The sequence below is a fragment of the Drosophila biarmipes genome, chromosome X (genome assembly GCF_025231255.1).
Source record: "Drosophila biarmipes strain raj3 chromosome X, RU_DBia_V1.1, whole genome shotgun sequence".
Taxonomy (NCBI): domain Eukaryota; kingdom Metazoa; phylum Arthropoda; class Insecta; order Diptera; family Drosophilidae; genus Drosophila; species Drosophila biarmipes.
In genome coordinates, this window is record NC_066611.1 from 9,050,367 (window position 1) to 9,071,978 (window position 21,612).

Below are 21,612 nucleotides of genomic sequence, written 5' to 3' on the forward strand. Positions count from 1 at the left end.
GGCGCCACTTTTGCCCGCCAATTTCAAATTCCAATTTAAATGTAAGGTAGATGGATTTTTCTTTTATTTTGTTTAAATTTCTACCAAATTCACTCAAGATAACCAATACAGCTCCCAAAGTAGATCCCCTTCCCCCAGAGTAAAAGCAGCACCCGCTGGTTTAGTAAAAATATTCATTGTTTTATTTATGAAATAAATTATTATTATTTACATTGGAAATAATGCACGAAATTCAAATAATATTGCATACCAGGCGGTACTTTAGCACTGCACCGCTCGACGATACACGCGCGAAAACAAATCTACAAATTACAAGACTCTAGAAATACAAATACAGGGCGATACACATAATGGGTAGCTAAAAAAATAATGGAATGTGCAGCTGGTGCGGGGTAAAATGGTATAATCTTCCGATCCTGTGCTGATTTTCAATACAGTACGTTCTGTGGCACGCGTTCTACGATATTATGTGCTGCTCTTTTCTGTTTCGACGGCTGGTGTGTGTGATTTTTGGACTCTTCTCGAGGAATGGATGGATAGTTCTATCTAGCGTAGGTGTTTACGTAACTAATTTGCGACTATGAGCAAGTCGATTGGGCCTGAGACCTCAGGCGAAACCAAGTTGCACATAATTTGGCTGCAGCTGTGTGACCTGCTTGCTGGGTGAGAAAGTGGCCGGGGGTGAGGTGAAGCGGACTCGGGGGGGGATGTGGGTGCTGGTGCTGGTGCCTTGCAACTAATTACTACGCCTCGCCTTGCCGCCCTGTTCACGCCTTTACATACAACTAATTCATAGAGAAATTTAACTAAGAACCTTACGAAAGCTTTGCGAATAAATTATACGAGTTCGGACCAAGGTCTCAGCACGAGAGCACATACACTTATAGAGGGGGCTGCCCAGGGGCCCCGGGAGCCTCAAGAACCCTGGGATATGGGAAAAATAATCTTCGTTGCTTTGAAAAACCTAAATGATTTTGCAAGATTTTGTAAATATAGAAATTAAGATACAATATAATGTTGTTATTAGAAATCTCCAAATGACGCAGGGTTCCTAGACCGCCAGAGCCCCCAGTGCTTCGCCCCGCATAATCATTGACTTGCGCTGCTTGCCTCTGCTTAACCCTCCGATTTTTCACTATGAACAGAAAAGTCTCCTCCGGATGTGCCGAACCCTCTGCTCGATCTCCCCGCCGGACGATCAACTTACGTAACTAAAGCGCGAAAAAAAACTGTTGCTAAAATTAAACAAAAAACGTTTCGTTGTTGCGCTCGCTGTGCAGCAATCGGATGCTCGGATCTGGGTCTGCAGCCGCGTCCAAATCCGACTCCGGTTTCGGCTACTGCCGCTCCACGTTGATGGTGATGACCATGGTTGGTCAATAGTGGCCGCCACCGCCGCCTCCGCCGCCGCCGCCGCTGTGCCGGTGGTGCTCGCGCCTGCCGGAGGACTGGTCCCGGTCGCGGTAGTCGCCGTTGCGGGAGCTGCTCTTGTGGTGGTGGTGGTGGTGGCGCTTCTTCTCGCCCTTCAGGCACACGTCGGACACCACCGAGGAGACCACCATCTCGGAGTCGTCCCGCATGCCGTAGTTGTCCCTGCCGCACCTGTGGGGGATACATAAAAAGGGGTTTAGAAAAGGTTTCTACTCGGCCTATCACAATATCAGTTTGCTATCAGCAAACAAACTTTATAACCTCTGGGATTTTTTAACTGGATTTATTCGTGAATTATTCAGAAAATGCATTTTTGGGTTCATCGTGGAGTTCATTTGGTTTTAGTTTTAATTTAATTATCAATATTTGAATTATTATTATGAACTTATTCGTGAATTCTTCAGTTTGCTATCAAAAATAGAATGCTTCTTCTAAATTTTTTCCAGAAATTCATTTTTGGATTCATTGCGAGTTCATTTTGATTTGTGAAACTAGTAAACTAATTATCAACAACTTTGTTTGTTTTAATAACTTAATTTTATGAATTTATTCGTGAATTCTTCAGCTTGCTATTAAAAATATAACATTATAAAATTTCAAGGATTTTTCCAGTGAATTTATTTGTGAATTCTTCAGGAAATTCAGTTTTGGATTCATTTGCGAGTTCATTTTGATATGTAAAACTGGTAAACTAATTATCAAAACAACTTTATTTTGTTTTAGTGAATCATTTTTATGAATTATGAATTTATTCGTGAATTCATCAATTTCCAATTAAAAATATAATATTTTTAAATTTAAAGGTTTTGTATAGGGAAATTATTCGTGAGTTCTTCATCACTTATGACCCTATACATATGTAAGTAGAGTTTTTTAATCTCCTTAGTTTTATACATGTCTTACAAGCTGAAGTATTTAATTTTTTTTTTAAAGTTCTGATACATTTTTCTATCATTACTACCTGCAAGTGACTCACCTATCAAGATTTTCGCGGGAGCGCTGCATATTGTCGCGCAGATTGTCACGGGAACGGGTCATGCTCGGCGGGTCGAGGGTCTCCTTGCGGCGCAGGGCGTTGTGCGAGCTGTTCTTCGAGGCGGACTCGTGCAGGTTCTCCCAGGCTTGGCGGTAGTACCTACAGGGAGAGCAATAGGATTATTATAAGAATTAAAAAAATATTTTATAAATTTAGTTTAGAGATTTTAAGATGTTTTAAAACAATTAGAGGATTTTCCACATCATTTACATATATTATAAATATTTAAATCCTTTCGAAAATAGTCTTCAATTCAATTTAGATATTAAAAATATGAAGCAGATTTTTAAAAAATCTCCCCAAAAAATATGTCTGGTTCGATAACTTTTAGTTCTTCAAACATAGCTCCCATAATCCCAAGACCTAGCAGTTCTGGACCCACCTGTTGAGTCCATTGCGGGAGCCGGAGGTGGAGCTGTCGAAGCTGGCCACCGTGTTGCAGTCGGGCGAGGCGCGATGGCGATAGTGTTGCGTGGTTCGGTTTCTGCGGATGGTAAGGAAATAATACCCATTAGTTGGAAAACTTTCTCGAGATGTTCGCTGAATGCCAGGACGAAAAAGTGTTGGGTTAGTCACAAGTTCAGGCAAAAAACTGGGGTTAGACACGGAGCACTACGCACACAGAGACAGAGACAGATAGAGATGCATGGAGAGAGACGGATAGAGGGCTGGCGAGAGAGACAGGCAGACGAAAAAGACAGAGACAGAGACAGCGGCCCAGGCGTGCAGTGTGTGTGTGAGTGAGCGTGAAAGAGAGTCCCGATTTGCGTGGGCTTGTGGGTGGGTGAGAGATGCTTTGATTGACTGATTGATTGACTGATTGATGGAGGTGCAACAGCAAGGAGTGGGATGGTCGCCTCACAGCCCACAGCGTTCGCAGCTTTTGGCAGCTTTCAGGTTTTGTTTTCAGTGTTTCAGTGTTGCTTGTTTGATTGATTGATTGACTGACTGACTGACTGACTGACTGTTGTTTGGTGTGGTGTTGTTCTTGTTGTTTTTGTTGTTGTTGATTGACTGATATATATGCTGCTTACATTTGTGCATATGGCCGCTTAGAATGTTCTGTTCGATCGATTGATTGATTGATTGATTGATTTTTGTCTTGCATCTTTGGCACGTTTTCAGTTTAGTGGTTGCAGGTAGTAGCAGGTCTCTTTGGCTTGGTTCTGTGCGCTCTGTATCGGTTTTGAATCGGTTCTGTATCGGGTTTTCCTCCGGGCCTCCGCTACATGTGGGAGCTGCTGAAGAGCCCGGCGCGGGCGCGATAGCCACGGCCGTAGCTGCTGAACTCGCGCCGCCCCAGCTTCTGGTCGTCGAAGGGCAGGGCCAGGACGCTGTACCACAGGGAGGGGGCCGGACCCAGCTCCCCGGCTCCGCTCGACCCGATGCTGCCGTAGTGGCCGCCACCTCCGCCACCTCCGCCGCCGGTCAGTTGGGCGGTGGATGCGAAGCTGGTGGCACTGGTGGCCGTCGCCGTGGCATAGCTGGGCAGTCGGCTGGGCCGCGGTATGCCCGTGCCGGATCCCGGTCTGGAGCCCGATCCCGTGATGCCGAACCCAAGGCCGAACCCAAGACCCGCAACCTTCCCGATTCCGATTCCGATGCCCGGGGCTTTCTTCGCCTGCGATTGTTGCTGCTGCTGCTGCTGTGGCTGGTGCCTCTTCTGGTGCTGCTGCTGCTGGTACTTCTGGTGGTGGTGGTGGTGCTGCTGCTGCTGCTGGTGGAACTGCTGGATCTGGTGGATCTGCTGGTGGTGGTGATGATGAGCATGATGATGTTGGTAAGCGGTTAAGTGTTTGGCTAGGTGCCGCCGTTGGCTGTTCGGGGTGCTGACGAATTTGCGAAGTTTTGCCAAAAGACAGAGAGTGGGAGAAGCAAAAACGAAAAAAGAGAGTTGTACAACGAGAAAGAGAAAGCGTTCGATGTTCAGGTGTGCGTGTGCGTGTGCGTGTGCGTGTGTGTGGCGTGTGTCTGTGTGCGTAGGAGACTCTCTTTTTTGCAGGCTAAACGGTGAGCGTGTGTGTGTGTGGGTGTCTTCACAGAGAGAGAGAGAGAGAAGATTTAATTTCCGGTCGGGGATTACTGAAATCAGAACAAAACCCTCCAAAATTCGGGACTCGGCGGAGAAAGAGAGGGCGAGACTTGGGGCTGGGGGGCAGAGCGAGACGGAGACAGCGTGTGTGAGCTAGAGGGGGAGAGAGAGCGACAGGGGGTGGCTGGGAGGTGGTGACCCCGACAACGATCGACTTTCCTTCACACAGAACAAAAGTTTGGATATGGCAAAACGGTCAATCTGATCTTATTACAAATTTAGATAACACACTTAACCCAATGAACAATGAAAAACATTGTATTTTGCATCTTTGTCTACTGAAATTTCGTTATGAGGTGAATATTGCCCTATGTTGAGTTTAAAACATAATTTACTGCATACTTTTAGACACCTGTAAAAGTCACTATACTTTTTTCTTATGAATATTAATATAAATATCAGTGTCTACTATAAACTTTATAAGATGAATATTGCTCTATGTTAAGATTTAAACATATTTTGCTGCATACTTTTAGACACCTTTAAAAGTCAGTTAAAGTTTTTCTTATAAATATTCATATTAATATCTGTGTCTTCTTAAATTTCGTCATAAGATGAATATAGCTCTATGTTTAGTTTCATTAATATTTGCTGCATACTTGTAGACACCTTTAAAAGTATTTTAACGATTTTCTTATCAAAATTCATATAAATATCTGTGTCTACTAAAATTACTTTATAAGATTAATTTCGTTCTAAAATGAATATTGCTCTATGTTAAGTTTCAAAAATAATTTGCTGCATACTCTTAGGCACACTGACCTATAAATACTATTAATAATACGTTTCTGAATGTATCACCAACTATTTTCCTTTAAAAAGCTGATTGAAAATAATTAAACCTGATACTAGTCTGATATTTAGAAAATGTTGAATAATATTCCTTGCTTTGATCAAAACATCCACCTGTAATTAGGGCCAGCCTATCAGTTTAAAGATCAGTATTTAACCATATTAGAGAAAAAAAATTAATAATTGGCAACCAGAATCACAATGATCGAGAACATTAGCATTATTGATCTGGGGCAAAGACCAAATTGACCTGGAACATATCGGACTGATCACTGATCACTCGCCGGCTGGCGCACTCACCTTCGCACGAGGATCACGATCGTGGTGATGACGGCGGCCAGGAAGACGAAGCCACCAAAAGCGCCCAGAGCCACGATGGCGCCCAGATTAAGCTTGGCCTCCTTGGTCTCCTTGCGGTCGGGATTGTCGACGGCGAAGGGCACGTTGACGTTGGGCGACTGGTTCTGCTGGATGTTGACGCTGTCGGGGATCTCGTTGTCCTGCGGATGCGAGTTGGCGATGATCTGCTGCGTGTTCCGCGTGGTGGTCTCCACCGCGCCGCCGTTGGGCGCGCCGCTTGGACGCGAGCTGCGCGGCGGGGTGGGGGCGTAGGTGGACGGCGGTTGGGGTGGCACCTGGTGGGTGGTGGGCGGCAGGGCCGCCGGCGTGCTGTTGGGCTTCTTCGGGATGAGCACTGGGCGGACGGTGCGGCGGGGCGGGAACTCCTCGCGAACGGTGCCGGGCACTGGCGGCACATTGATGTCCTCCTCGGACTCAGCTGGGGGAGAAAGGTAAGTGAGAGTTAGTTAAGTGATAATAGTAAAATAAGTTGTTAGGGATTATAAAAGAATATTTATAAAAGTTATTCAAGCATTAAAATTTGAAAACTTTTTGACTGTAATAATTATTATGATAAACTATTACTAAACTGCTTTTTTTGAGGGCTTATTTATGTTATGTCAACTTTTGTCAATAAATTAATTTATTTTTTTCGAAAAAGTTTAGTTTTCTTCTTAGTTCCCAATAGAATTTTACAGAAAATGAATTTGTCTTTTCGAACAATTTAGCTTCAAGTTAACATTCTCTGACATAAAAAACTAAAAATTACCCATCTATAAATTGTTTAGTTATTTTAAATGAGAAAATAAACTAACTGGAGCTATCAAAAATGTTTATAAGCTTAGATTGTGCTTTTAAGAATATAAATTGCTGTGAAAAAGTTTTTGAAATAAGGTTTTTGATCCTATTTTAAATGAAGTTTAATGCCTGAAAGCAAAAATACAACTAAATCTCCTCACATTTCATCATTTTCTGTGATTGTTCAACCTAATTTAATTGAAAAACACGAAAAAATGCATTTCGTAAGCAGTTCATTAGCATGCAACTAGAGTCTTTTGTTTTCCCTCGAAAATTTGTAAAGACCGACCCAAGGTGACCCCAGAGTCCCATGCCTTGGCCCCGCACTTTGCACTCTACTCACATTCGCCGTTGATCTCCACCTGCGTGGGACTGAGGCTGGGATACGTGCCCACTGTGCTGGTGGAGCTGCCGCTGATGCCGCTGCTGGCCGTGGAGACCACCGGGGGGCGGTAGGGGGTGCGGCTGGTGGTGGAGCTGACGACCTTGGGCCGGAAGGGCGGGGGCGTGGCCACCGACGAGGGCACTGGAACGGTGGGCGCGGCAGTGGGCTGCGTGGAGGGCTCCAGCTTGATGCAGCGCGGCAGGGCGCTGCTCCACTGGCCACTGGCCAGGCAGGTGAGCACCCGCGGTCCCTCCATGCGGTATCCCGGCGGACAGCTGATCTCCGCCTTGGAGCCGTAGTAAGTGCCATTGGGCGCGTGGATAATGGTGCTGTAGTAGTTGCCGGGCAGTGTGTCGCACTCCACAACTAGGGGGTGGAAGGTGGGGATAGGAATTAGCAATCTTCGGGTCTTTACTGCCTTGTATAGCTGATACTCACTCTCGCAGCGCGGCGGCGGTCCGTTCCAGCGTTCATCGAAATCGCAGGTGAGCAGGGCGCGACCTATCATCTCGTAGCCCTCCTCGCAGGAGTACTTCACCAGGCTCAAGTAGCCCACCGTGTTGTTCAGCAGGGCGTAGGAACCATGGGCAATGCTGGCCGGCAGACCACATTCGATATCTGCGGATGGAAGAGCCATTAGTAACCGTATCTTAGAGAATTCTGTAGTATCTACATCAATTTTAACTAGCTTGACTCTTTAAACTGTCACAAGTTGGCTCTAATATTTTTAGAATCAATAGAAAGTCAACAATTTTTAAAGGTATACTTTTAGGCATTGTTTTTGGCGGCTTGAAAACTCTAGAGATTTTTAAAGCTTGTGTCATCTCTCCTAAAATTGCCTTAAAGTTTGCTCTGATATCATATTTCTAGTTATCTTTTAATGCGTTTTTTTTAAACACCTAGAGAGTTCTAAGGGTAAAAATTAGCTTAACTCTGATAATAAAAATATCATCAATATAGTCAGTTATTTTTAAAGCATACTTTTTGGCATCTTTTTTAAGTGCTTTTAAATCCCTAGAGATTTTTTTTTTTTTTTGTAAAAAGCGTATATTTATTAAGAATTAACTCTGGCTTTTCTTCAATCTTTCATTTGACTAGAGATTTCTTAAGTCTAAAAAAGGATTTGCACTGATTTTTAAAAAATGTATAGAACCTGTTATTTTTTTAAGCATATTTTTAGGTGATTTCAAATCGCTAGAAATTTCCTACAACCAGCTTAACGTTAATGGTAGTCTAAAAAAGAGGTTTCTCTGATATTTAAAAAATCTTCCCTGTTTAATACAATATTTATGAATATTTTTAGGTGGCCTAAAATCCCTGGAGCTGGATACTCACACTTGCACACTGGCGGGAACTCGTTGTAGAAGCCCGTCTCCAAGCAGGTCCTGGTGGCAGGGCCCACCAGCAGGTGGTTGGCGTCGCAGCTGTACTTGATCTGGGCGCCCACCTCGAAGCCGTTGAGGGCCACCATCGTGGAGTTGGGCGGCTGCTCGGGCCGTCCGCAGGTCTTCGGCTGGTGCTGACAGATGAAGTTCAGCAGCGTGTTGCAGTTGGTGTCGCTCCACAGCCAGCCCTTGGAGCCGTCGAACCGGGCGCAGTCCTCGTCGCCGCCCGGGTGGCTCCAGAAGGAGACGGTCAGCTCGTCGCCGTTGACCCACTTCCAGCTGCTCCTGTCGCTGCCGTCGCGCACCGCTCCCATCCAGTACTGCGAGCTGACGTCACTGCGGTGACGTCGCCACAGCTCCCAGCTGATGAAGCCCTGCAGCGCCGGATTGCTCTCGCTGATCAGCGTGCCGCCACGGGAGCGGCAGAAGGAGAGGGAGTCCAGGAAGTTCAGGGGCTGGCGGTTGTAGAAGATGTAGCACTTGCCGTTGTACGAGGCCAGCGCACCCGGCGGCTGATCCCGGAAGGTGGGACACCGCTCGATGGGCAGCGCCTGGTCCGTGTAGACGAACGCCTCGCAGATGGACAGCGGATTGGGGGTGCTGTTCTCCAGATGGACGCTCACGAAGGCGCCCGGCATGGGTGGGTTGCAGGGCAGGAAGAGCGGCTGTCCCGCCTCCAGGAGACCCGTGAAGCGGTTGCAGATGGGATTCGTGCCCAAGTCCGGCCGGTTGTTGCCCACTCGCACCACTATCGTGGCCGGCTTGTTGCCTAGAAAGCGGAAAAGGGGTAATATAGGTTATTACAAGGTTAAAGATAATTTATTAATATTATTATTTTGATAGCTTAAAAATCATACATAAATTTGTAGATAATCAATCGCAATTTAATCTGGTTTTTTGAAATCCGACCTATTTTTTACATTATGATAAAAATTTTTAAATTGTTTATTTGGGTATTGAGGGCAATAAAAATAATGATATATTTCATTGTAACATTGATCAACCAACTTAATGGTTATCAAATGCTGAACAACAGTAAAAAATAAATGTACACAATTTTTAAAAAACTTAAAATCTCTTGATAAAAATTATTAATAAAATATATAATTTTCTTTTCTAATAAACTTAACAATGTCTTCTTAATTTTTATATGTTGAAAATTGTGGGATCATCATACAGACTTTTGAACAAATTATTCAGAAAGTTTTTATTATTAATAAAGTAAAGGTATTTAAGATACTTATGAATTTTTAAAGTTCTTAAAGTCTTTGAATTACTTAAGAGGATAGAAAAGTAGGTTTTTAGTAGATCTTTTAAAATTTATATTATGTTTATATATTATATTATATTTATACTACAATTAAAAGGCCCTTAAAATATTTTAATATTTGTTATTCTGTTTTTGGTTGTTCATATACATTTTTGACTTGTATATTTGCTAAATAACATGCTAACTGAGTCAGGGTGCCTAGGGAATTTTCTTCTTTCCCAAACTTTGTGCATTGCCCAGTTTCTCGCGGTGCACCCCTGCACCCCCAGCTATTTCTATTGGTATTCCTGTTGTCATTACCATTGTTGTGGCTTTGTCTGTCAGCGGGTCAGGCGGGTTCAGCCGCCGCTCCAGCTCCAGCCGCAGCCTCTGCCAAGTGAAAGTAATCATAAATTTCGGCCTGCACTGACTCACTGGGTCTGGGTTTCTTGGCTTTTGAGTCGAAGTCAAAGTGGAAGTCTTCGCTGTCGTCGCCGCAGCCGCAGCCGCGGCCGCACGAAAATCACATAACCAGCCGCCGATCCGAAGATCCGAGGAGATGGAGCTGGATATTGAGATGGGCATGGAGATGGAGATGGAGATGGAGAGGGGGGCCTTCAGGTTGCTGGCAAGTGAAAGCATTAGGGAAAACTGGCTGGCAGTTGTTTGCTTTGCCGCCGCCGCCGCCGCTGTTTCGACAACCCTTTTTTAAAACAAAGACGCCTGGCTCTGGGTTTTCGGGGGAGAAGATCGTGCAGCGTTTGCCATTTCGCAGGCAGAAAGACTGGAAACCAGGCTTGTCCGCTGTCCGCCTGTCCGCCTGGCAGCCTGGCAGCCTGGGAAAACGGGCCATTGAACTGTCCACCGGGCGAGAGAGTTTCGTCCACAGAATGCGGTCCGGGCAGGTCTATTATTCGGCTCTATCGCCACCGTGTGTTTGCGACAGGTTTAGGGTTGGGCCGCCGCGATAATGCTCGGCTGCGGCTCAATAAAAGCGAAAGAGTTGCTCAATTTAATCAATTTGCTTGCGGATTACCACGGGCTATGCGCCGTTTAGATATGGCTCCGCGGACTGCAGCTACCTCGAAATTGTGGTCACAAAAAGGGGATAAAGTGGGGTTTATTGCCTTACTTTATTCCGTCACTTTTCGTTTTGATTTTGGGAAGGATTTTAAATTTTTTTGCCTATTTGTATATTAGCATAATAGCTTAAAAAGTTTCACTTTTATGCGACAATGTTATTTATATTTAATGGAACGAGAAGAAAGGTAGCTACATTTTCGGAAATCTATTGTAAAAGATCGAATTTTATATATAGGTTTGAATTTTAGAATTTGTTTACTGATATATAATATATTACTGATATTATATAATAGAATACCTATATTATTCTTTGCATTTTTGGTTTAAATATTCTTAAAAAATATATTTTATTTATACTATAAGTAGTTCTTAAGAAACTTAGCTTCTAGAAATCATAAATGGTTCTCCAACTTACCGCAGCAGGACTTGCCAAAGTCCAGGCGCACCAGCTGCACCATGTAGGGTTCCAGGAGGTTGACGTACCACCAGGGCGAGCGCTCCGCCTTCGTCAGGGAGCAGGTCTCCGGCGTGAAGAAGGCGGAGGTGGAGCCATCGATGGCCTTTTGCGGAGCACCGGCGCCGTCGGTGGAAATCTGCATGGGCGCCTTGCCAGCGGCAACATTCAAAACTGTGGGGAAAGTAAGTTATTATTTAATCATTTAATTGGTCTTAATGAACTAAGATTTGAATGGAGACTGAACTCATTAGGGCATAAGCCTAGCCTAGAAGCATGTCTCAGCAAATTCCACGCCCTATTATATCTATCATAGCTTAAATGAATAATTGTATGTCTTTAAATTAGATCATTTTTTATACATTTTAATATAACTTTATATAATGATATTTATCAATTATTTATACATTTTTTTAAGGTTTCTTTTGAACCAATTGTGACTTTATAAATAACTTTTCTGAAAGGAATAGTAAAACGTCTGTTACTAAAAATATATTTCATTTAACGCATAAGTATTTTTTAAAATAAATATTTTCATAAGCTTTCCTCTTAGTTATTTGCATTTAAAACTGATTAATAGTTAAAATGATTACTAGAAGTCGGAGTACATTTGAAATACATTTCTTCTACATTTTTTATGAAATCATTATTATTTTTAAATTTATTTCAATTTAATACTTTAATTTTAAAAGTAATCCGCATAATTGCTACAAAAGTACGTTTTATGGCCAATGCAGGGAAGGTATTTATGAATATTTTATTCTTAGCAATGAGATAAGGGTCACAGGTAATTATTTGAGCATTCAAGGCGCCGAAGATCAGTCTTGGGCTGCTTTTCCAGTGGTTCGTTTGCCACTCGGAGTTGGATTGGAGTGTCCGACTCCGAGTGCCGGGGCAGCAGAGTTCCCAGAGCGGGCCCAAGGCCCGGCTAATTGGCCGCGGGCCCTGACACGGTTTGTGGCCAAAACAAGACGAAACGCGGCAACAACAGCTCGGAGAGCCCCGTGGCAAACAAAGAGCCCCAGAGTGTTCTGCCTGGCCTGGCGAATTTGTCAAGAGGCCTTCGTTCTGGCCCGCTGTCCATTGTCTCGGCGGCCGCGCAGATCTTTTTGGCCGGCCAAAAAGCAAAAGTGAAATTTAATGGCGGCCCAACTTTTACTTGCTCACCTGGCCGGGCTTAATTACGCCGCTCGCCACGCACTTCTGCGGCATTGGGATTCATTAATCAGATGCATCTGTCGGATAAGACAGGTTTCGGCTTGGGCTTGGGCCCGGGATTGGGTCGAGTCTCCAGCTCAGCGGCTTGGAAACGCGATTTGCGGCCGCTGCTGCGACTGCTGCGACTGCTTTCTAACCCCACTCGCTCGCCGAGCCCCCGCCCAATTTCTCTCTGTGTAGCAGCAGGTGTTGCCGGTGTGACAAATGCCTTTTAATTGCTTTTAATTAATTCCCTATCGCCTGCCTGCCTGCCTGCCTGCCTGCCTGCCTGCCTGCTGTGTCACGTCGAATTGGAGTCCGAACTCCAAATCTCGGCCTACAGATGAAAGACCAATGGCTTTCAGGTCGTTTAGTCCGGCTTTGTTTTCCATTTCTTTTATTTTCCAACGTCATCAACTTGCAATCAGCTAAGACAGCGGGGGCTTAGGGGTCTAAAACAGCAGCTAAGTGTCTGTAAGTCTCACGATTCGATCGCGCCCGGGTCAAGGAATCTTGAAGGAATATTAATGGACTCACACAAAGAAGGAAAATTAAAAGGTAATTGGGTCAGCCCGTGAAAAAATCATATTTTACAACCCGATCTCATTGTACTTTCCATTTAAAAATTCTTTGGACTGTAACTGCTTTTCTATAAAAGCATAGCTATTGAAAAACCAATCCTAATTAGTTTTAAATTATTTTAGTGCTCTTTAAAAATATGTTCTATTTAGTTAATTTTACTTTCTATTACAAAATAATCTAGACTTTCCCGTAAAATGTATAGGTACTAGAAAAACAATTCTATTATGTTTTCAATTAGTTTAGAATCCTGTAAAAATATTTTTAATTATTTTAGTTCATTTTACTTGAGAAAGAAAATCCTATAAAATGTATAGCTATTACAAAATAATTATATTTTGTTTTAAATTATTTAAGAGCTCTGTAAAAATAATTTTCATTTAACTTAAAAATCATAGTCCAGTAACTTAGATCTCAGGGTTTTCCAAACATCCTTTTTCTCTGAATCCCTTAAATTCGCCTTAAGCCCCCTTTCTATATTGTTTTAAATTATTTTAGGGATCTGTTAAAAAATTTTCGATTATTTAAATTTCATTTATCTTGCAAATCTCGGTCCAGTAGTTCAAATCTCCACTTCCCTTTGAGCCCCATCCAAGGTAATTCTAGAATTTTTCCACATTTTCCCAGGCTTTATCAACGCGCATCAACACCTACTACCGTCTCAGTCGATCGACTTATCGCCGAAATCTCCCAGCTTGTGGGTCGCAACAAAAGAGCCCGTCGAAAGTTTGATGGATTGTTGAAGTGCCGCCTTTTTCGAGAATTATTTCACGCCCCCCAATCGATCAGTTCATTCACCAAGCTCCGGCATTCATTGATTCGAAGACCATTTGCCAGCCGCTCCGGTTGTGTCAATCAAGCCGTTGTTTGTGTTTGGCTAGCGGAAGTGCATGTCCAGTGGGGAATTCGTTTAGAATATTTATTTATTTTCGTGCCCGACACGTTTTACTCTTTTTTCTCGTGCCCGTTGCCTCTGGCGTTTGTAGTCGCCAAAAGTGGGTCAATCTGGTCGAGCGCGGCAATTGTTGAATTCTTCCCACCTCGCGGCCTCTCTACGGGCCCCCGTCTTTCTTCGCACCACGCTCTTGCGGCGCCGCCCCTCTTTCTTCGCACACACGCATCGGATTTTAGCCCAATTTCGCGCGTTTTGTTAATCATGTTTCGCTTTTGGTTAACAACTTTGCATTCAATCGGAATGCCATTGGCTCTCTTTCGTTGTGCACGGAACAAAATTGGGGCTGTGTTGGGGCTTATCTATAATTCTATAAATTTTTTATCTGTTAGAATCCGTCATGATTTCCTAGTCCTTATTTAGATATTATCGCTTTAAACTTTAGATATTAATATCATATGCTGCCTAAAAATATTTTGTGAATGCTTGTCTATTGGGCTATTTTTTATGCTTAAAATATTATATTAAAATCAATTTAAAAATTTTTTTAGTTCATCAAAAATATGTGTAAAAAAAATTATTTAGCACGTATATGCTTTTTATTAATAAATAACCTATAGTTAAATAAAATGGTAAAATCTTTTAAATTTGGAATCTTAAAATAATACTTTTAAATAGTTATCAAAGATTTTTGTGGTAATTTTACTTTATTTCTGAGGCTCTAGTTTTACTATTTTAAAATTAATTTTTAACATTTTCTAGTTAATATAATTTAACATAGATATGTTTTGTTTATAAAAAAACTTTAACTTCATAACAAAGTAATATCTTTGAAATGAAATAGTTATCAACTATTTCCCTGATAGTACTACTATATTTCTAAGAAACCTGGTTCTACTTTTTTATATACATTAAAAATAATCATAAAAATATATACAAATTCCTTGTCAAAAATGTATTTTTTCCCGTGCTGAGATATTTTGAGAACGCTTCAAATTTCGTGGCGGTGAAAGTAGTTCCCAGTCCACGTCCGACTCGGAGTCGCAGTCGCAGTCGCCTCTGAGGCGCTAATTGAGTTGACGAACGGCGGGCGAGTTCGTGTCCGCAGTCTTTTGTTTTGTGTGCTGCGATTGCTTGGATTGCTTACCGCAGAACGGAATGCCCTCGGGCACCCACTGCCCCTTGTCGCAGACGCGTCTCGCCGGTCCCAGGAGCTCGAAGCCGCGCTCGCAGCTGTAGGAGGCCACCGTGCCCTGGGTGAGGTTCGCGTTGGAGAAGACCACGCTGCTGTGCGCCGGCGATCCCGGGAAGCTGCAGCTGCCGGCATCTGCAAGAACAGGGGAGAATATTAGATTATGCGGCCATCAATTGTGGGGAATATTCTTCTTCTGCGATTGCCGCAACAGTTCTCATCGCCACTGCCCCAAAGCGGGCCAATCGCTTTGATTGATTTCCCAATTAGGCTGCGATGGGTTCTCAGCGAATTGAGTTGCCCGGCGAGTCCCCATCATTTATCAAGCCGATTCCCCACCAGAAAGATTCGATTAAATGTTGATTAGCTGATTCCAGGGTGCTGGGGTGACGGCAATGATTGAATACTATTTTATTGAATTTAGAAAATCAGAATTGATTGCACAGATTTATGGTTTCGATTGGGCACTGATTGGGAAAGCATGAAATGTGGGTTTTTTAATTTTGTATTCATTAATTAAATTATGCTAGTCCATGATGGTGAATTGAAATAATAATAACATCAAAATAAGCATAAATACGTAACAATAATTTTTGAGAAAGTGAGTCAGACTTATTTAAGTACAAAACTTATAAAAAAAAGATAGCAGATATATTCTTGTCATCTAAAGTTGATTTAAATAAATAAAATGCTTTAAAAATTAAAGTTATATTTAAATACCAATCGTATATAAAAAAAGCACTGAAAGTCGTTTATAATTGTGACATTTTAGGTGGATTTAAATACAAAATTTTTTAATAATAATTAAAATATGGAAAAAATACATTTTTTTAAATTGCCTAAATACCAAACTTATATAAAAGATAGCACTGAAAGTCTTTTATATTTTTGCCATTTTAAATAGTCATCACAATACGTACATAAAATATTTAAAATGCCTCAAAAATAAAAGTTATATTTAAGTACCAAACCAAGTTGACTTGTTTAATAATATTTAAATAAAATTTAAAATACAGAAATAAAATATTTCAAATGTTTTAGACATAACAGTTGCATGGTTGTTTGAATAATGCTTAATTTTATGATTGATTTTAATGTCCGATCAAGGAATCCCAGTCATTTTCCCCCAGCTGCCTTGTCGGGGTATTTTCCCCGCCACTTTTGATTGACAATTAAGCAAGTTCCGTTCCAGTTTGGTCACTCCGCTCGACGCCTGGCGAAAAATCTCTGGCATTCGCCGATTGCAAAACGTTCTCGACCGCTGTTGTTGTCAATGCAAAGCGTGAGAAAACGGCCACAACAACACAGAGGGCAGCCAGCGAAATAAAAAACAGCCATCAATTCAGTTGTAGCCGCCGCTCGTACATATCTATGCAAAAATGCGAGCCAGCCGTGTGCAGCAATCAAATGTGTTGCTGCCGCCGTCGTATGATTAGTGATTCAATTGAGCAGTTCCCAGGCTCGGATTATCGGACTCCCCAGCTATCCGGATAGCCAGCCATCCAGCCGTCCAGCCATCCAGCCATCCAATGTCATGAGGCGATTCATCCCCTCGGCCGAGCGCTGTTCTCTGTTCTCTGGCCAAGTGCGACTTTGCATAATAGCCGAGGCGAGGGGCCGGCTCAGGAGGCAGTCAGCCAGGCGGCGAGGCATGCCATAAATGGTCGAATAACTGCAACATCGTTTGACCAGCAGTGCAGGCAACTTTCCAGGCAGAAACACGTCTTGCCCAGTTGTTGCTACACATTGCAGCCAATTGCTGCGGCAGCTTCTTATACAATCTCGATGCCGATGCCGATGCCAATGCCAGTGCAATTTCATCATAACGGTTTCTGCTTCTCGGCCAGCTCATCGGCTCTTTTAGCCACTCCAATTCACTTGGTAGAAAACAAGCACACAAATCAAATTAGTTCGGGCAAATTGAAATTAACAAAAGGCAACTTTAGGCGAGTCATTTGTCATGCAGGGCAAACGCAAATTAAGAAATCAAGTTCATGAGGCGATTTCAATTTCAATTTCGGTTCAGTTTCGGTTTCGGTTTCGGTTTCAGTTTCGGTTAAATTACGTAGTTGCCTGGGGGAGGCAGAGGGCCACCCCTTACTCGGAGACGACTCCCACGCTGTGCGTCGAAAACCAAGAGATCCAAGCAAACCCAAAGGTTGCCCAGTCGCCCATGCATGACAGTGTGGAGCCGCCAGCCGTCGTAGCCATACAATTTTTTCACCGTCTGCCCCCCTTTTTTTTATTTGGGATCTGTACTTTGGCTTTTCTGGGCTCTATATATCTTCCTCGGCCGTTGTCTGTCTTTTACGGCCCGAGTGGGAGCTAATACCCCAAAGTGCACAGGCAGACGGCAACTTGTTGCCATTGCCGTTTGCGTTGCTTTCGTTTGCTTTCTATGTGCGCGAACCCAGTGAAAGTGATAGCCAAACGCCGTACAGCACCGAAATGAGTTGGAAAAGCAGTGAAATATATAAGAAAAAGCACGGCACCATTGACAAAACAACGGCAGCAATTTGTACAACAAGCCACTGCACAGCAGCGGCCAAGCGGCCAGCATTATGGCAGGCGGAATATTCGGTGTGCGCCTCGAAATCATCTAACATCTAATGGGCATTGTGGGCATAATAATCGGACATGGTCCGGCATTGCAGTTGTAACAAATTACCCATCAACGCCTTTTCTCCGCCTGCCTTTGCCGCAGCTTGTGCTTCGTTTCGCGCGGGGAAAAGTGTAGCGCCCGGATCGAAATTGTTTGCACAGTTCGCCGAAAAATAAAACAAATTTGGGGGGAATTGAATGGAAGGAAAAATGATTGAACGGCCGTGGCAGCGCGGCAGAAGAAGCATATTTTAAAAACGAAAGCGGGAATTCATTTGGGGTTTCTGCGGTCTGGGTAGGGAAGAGGCTTTTCCCCCTTAAATTGGAGGTTGAATAATTGTGATCATCAATTTTAAATCCAGTCTAGATGGTGAAAAATAATTCAAATTACTATGATTTCATAAATACAAATAATTAAAATTACTTTAAATTCTTGTAAACAATAAAAAATGTTGATTATAAGTAAAATGAAAGTGCCTAAAAAAACCTTGCTGGTGGAAAAATTACTGAAATTATTCTTATTATTATTTATATATAATTATATTTATTTGGATAGCAAGTAGAAGAATATTTAGAATTACTTTAACATCCTGTATGATATTTTTCCCGCCTAAATCATGATCATCAATAAACTGGAAATGCTGAAACAAAGTCTTGCTGATTGCTGATTAGAAATGCATTAGTTTCTTATGGTATTTAAATATTAAAAATACAACAAAAATCATAAATTTGTATAGTAAGATCAAAATAATTTTATTATTCAATATTCAATATAATGATAAAGGAAACACTTCCACAAGTGTAATGAAGTTACAATAATTTATAGTAATATAGTTCATAAAGAAAACACTTCATAACACTTGTGGGAAAATAATTAAAACTAATTTAATTTTGTATAATATTAAGTAATGAAAAAATATATACATATATTTGTATATTTAGTAGCTAAAAGTATACTTTATAATGTGTTATTCATATCAAATTTATTAAAGCAAATGTTCATAAAAATTGTACATAAAACATTGCTGACTTTCAAAATGAAGTAATCAAAAATAAAATAAAAAAAATATATATTTGCTTAGTAAGTAGCTGAAAATATTTTTTACGGGGTGTTTTATTTACCCATTATATTTTCAATGACTGATTTGACTGATCTTGCCAGAAAATGTGAACCAAGTGATGCAATATGCCAAGCGCTTTCTTTTGGAATGAAGAAAAGATGACGAACTAAATGGCAGACCATTGAACAGCGATCGCAGGCATTTCCAGCCCTATTTGCATGCAAAACACCAGTCCCAGGCCAGAGCGGCAAGTGTGAATGGTCCACCGTTTCCGCTCGAGCGCGAACCTCAATTAATGCGATTCAGCGGCTTAAGTGCAGGCGAAGTTCAACTTGGACTGCAGTCGCTGCGTAGAAAGTGGCTGCCGGAGGAGGGGCTCTCCGGCAGCGGCGGCTAATGGTGACCCCCACTTACGGCTCGCTCCCAGGCCCGGCCTGCACGCCCCACTCCTCGGTTTACCTTTTCCATTTTTCCATTTTCCATATGCCATATGCCGTATGCCGTACACCACATTCCGCACTGCAATTTGCGTATGTCGGCTAATTTCATTTTAAATGCGAGTCCACACCTGAGGGATTTTTTGTTTCCAGCTCCAAGCCCCGGGGAGTGGCCGCACATTGTTTCAGCGCGTTTTATTTGGCCAGCTCAGCTCATTGGGGGACGGAGGCGACTCTCTGGGGCCAAACGCTAATTAGCCTTGGCTGGCAGTGGGAAAACAGAAAGATCCCAGCGCCTAGAGCCGAAATCCGGCTAAAGGTTTTCCTGCAGTGAGTGCAGTTCTGGGACGTCATGCGCTGATTGCCAGGCGCCTACGCTTCGTCGATTACTCCGCATCTGCTGATCTCGATGCTGGTAAGTGCCGTGTTTTTTGGGCGGAAAGTGCAAGTGCTGCCACCGCAATCCGCACCCGATGGCCCCATTGCGATAGCCCAGGTTTTCCCTACCAGGCAAAAAAATGGAAAACAAACTGAGAGAAAAGAAATTTTCCTACCATTCACCCAAACGGAGGGAGCAGCTCGAACCGTTAGCATAATGATGATGATGATCTTCATCAGCCGCTGGTCAGGAGAGTTTTGACCGCTGATTGGTTTTGGATTTACATAAATTGGCGCTGGCTTGGAGCGCGCTCTCACGCAGCCGACGCTCGTCTCTTGACCCAGTTAGGTCGGCTTTTTGGTGTTGGTTTGCTGGCGTTTTTCTATTTTTCGGCCAGCCAAATTAGTAGAACCTCGTTAAAATCGTACACAAGCAGGCGCACAGAGTCGCAGAACTTCGAAAAGGTTTCGCAAGTGACTGGGCTTGCGCAACGCGGCCCATTGTTGCTGTTGTTGGCGGATGCGCCTGGCCAGACGAAGCTTGTGCAAGCTGCAAGTTCGTTGCCTAAGTCTTTTGATTTGAACTTCCGCCAGGGGATCTCTCTTGGCCATCGATGCGCTCACACTGAGCGAAAGGCGGCCAGTTAGTGGGCTCCCTCTTTGACTAATTAAAAATGATGTCAGCTATTTTTGCGTGAGCCTCAAGAGGCCAGCTTTGTCACCTTTGCTGGTACACTGGGAAATACTAGGCCCATAATAAATGCAAAATTTATTTAATTTAGTTACTTGAATGTAATGTTAATTTTTTTTTCATATTTTTGATTTAAATGGAAATCCAAATTTTTTAAGGGAAAAATTTTAAAAATAATGAAAAATTGTTTAAAATTTAAAATAAATATTTTAAATAAAAATCTTGTACCTTTCCTCTTAGAATGCTTATTAAAACCTAAATTACTTTGCTAGCCAAATTTGCAAAATTAAAATATTTCATTTGTATTTCTTTGAGTGGCCTGCCCTTGGCTCTTGGCCCTCCTCGCCAGCCGCGCGTTCTTGCCTCTTGGAATTAATTGCGCATAAAAATTGCCCATCATGCGCATTAAATGAGACATCAAAGAACGTCTGTGGGCTGCGAGCTGCGAGCTAGTTGGCTGGCTAAGAGCTGCTAAGCGTATTAAATAAACATGCCCGCGATGGCTTCCCCCGCCCCGACCGCTCTTTTATGTAACGGTACGCACAGCAACAATAAATTTCAAGCCTAAACAGTTACGTAAAACAACAAGAAGAACAGCGGCAGAGCCAGAAGAATTGCTGCTGGCAGTCTTCGCCCCTGCGCCCCTGCGCCCCTGCGCCTCTTCGCCTTTCTTCTCGCAGTCGACAATGACAGCATCCAGCATATTCCATATACCACTCCATTCCGTTGGCAGCATCTTTCACCCGGCCACCGGCGACTCCCCCTCGGCGGCTCGACGGAGGCCTTATAACAGGTTCGATATGATTTTGCGGCACTTTTGCCGCAAAGGAAACGCTTGATTGCCGCTTGCAAAGCAAGGCCAAGCAACGGCAACCGCCAGCGGACCATCGGCGCAAGCCAACAAGACCATCGACGACATTGACCGAACGCTGGACTCCAGACTCTAGACTCCAGAGTCTAGCTGCTAGCTGCTAGCTGCTAGCTGCTAGCTGCTAGCTGCTAGCTGCTAGAATCTGGAAGCTGTAAGCCGTCTTTGCCGTTTGCCAGTTGACCGCATTCCAAGCACCGGCCAGCAAATCAGTGTGCAAGCGCAGAGCAACATCATCAGCCCAGTTGCCGTTGTCCTTCTCTCGGAGCACACGGAAAAAAAAGTATCTTCTTCTCTAGACGATTGTAATTGATCATAAGCTACAGTGTTTGTAGAGGTACCTATTTATCACGAATTTTTATGGCTCTCTGACAATTATGAATTAGTGAATAGTATGTAAGTAACCACACTGAAATTTTAAAAATTTCATTTAATTAATAAAGATTTAAAATGTCTTATTTTTACTCGATATTAAATAAATGTGCCCTTTTTCTGTTTTTAATAAATAATTATAATTCAAATATTGATTTATTATTGGATATCTATAATGCGATTTTATAAAATTTTATTGATTTATAAAGTTATGAAAAGGTATTCTTTTTACTTGTTATGAAAAATAGTTGCAAAATTATTATTTTTAATAAATAATTATCTTATGAATATTGATTTATT

At 42.8% G+C, this 21,612-nt stretch overlaps 1 protein-coding gene across 5 annotated transcripts in view; it reads right to left on the minus strand.

Annotated features, from left to right (window-relative positions):
* Window positions 1-159: 159 nt before the first annotated feature.
* The window catches only part of LOC108026475 (uncharacterized), a 29,735-nt gene continuing 8,282 nt past the window's right edge, over window positions 160-21,612 (minus strand). For 3 of the 5 annotated variants that reach the window (XM_017097428.3, XM_050890244.1, XM_050890249.1), the window contains exons 2-10: window positions 14,860-15,039; window positions 11,006-11,218; window positions 8,209-9,027; window positions 7,312-7,491; window positions 6,832-7,239; window positions 5,652-6,129; window positions 2,850-2,951; window positions 2,408-2,566; window positions 160-1,602 (exon numbers count right to left, since the gene is read on the minus strand). In XM_017097428.3, the coding sequence (XP_016952917.1) occupies window positions 1,377-1,602; window positions 2,408-2,566; window positions 2,850-2,951; window positions 5,652-6,129; window positions 6,832-7,239; window positions 7,312-7,491; window positions 8,209-9,027; window positions 11,006-11,218; window positions 14,860-15,039 (2,765 nt within the window). In that variant the 3' untranslated portion in view covers window positions 160-1,376. Of the gene's footprint in view, window positions 1,603-2,407; window positions 2,567-2,849; window positions 2,952-3,696; window positions 4,297-5,651; window positions 6,130-6,831; window positions 7,240-7,311; window positions 7,492-8,208; window positions 9,028-11,005; window positions 11,219-14,859; window positions 15,040-19,025; window positions 19,110-21,612 lie in introns of those variants that run through there. The other 2 variants (XM_017097436.3, XM_050890252.1) reach the window with 2 other exon arrangements.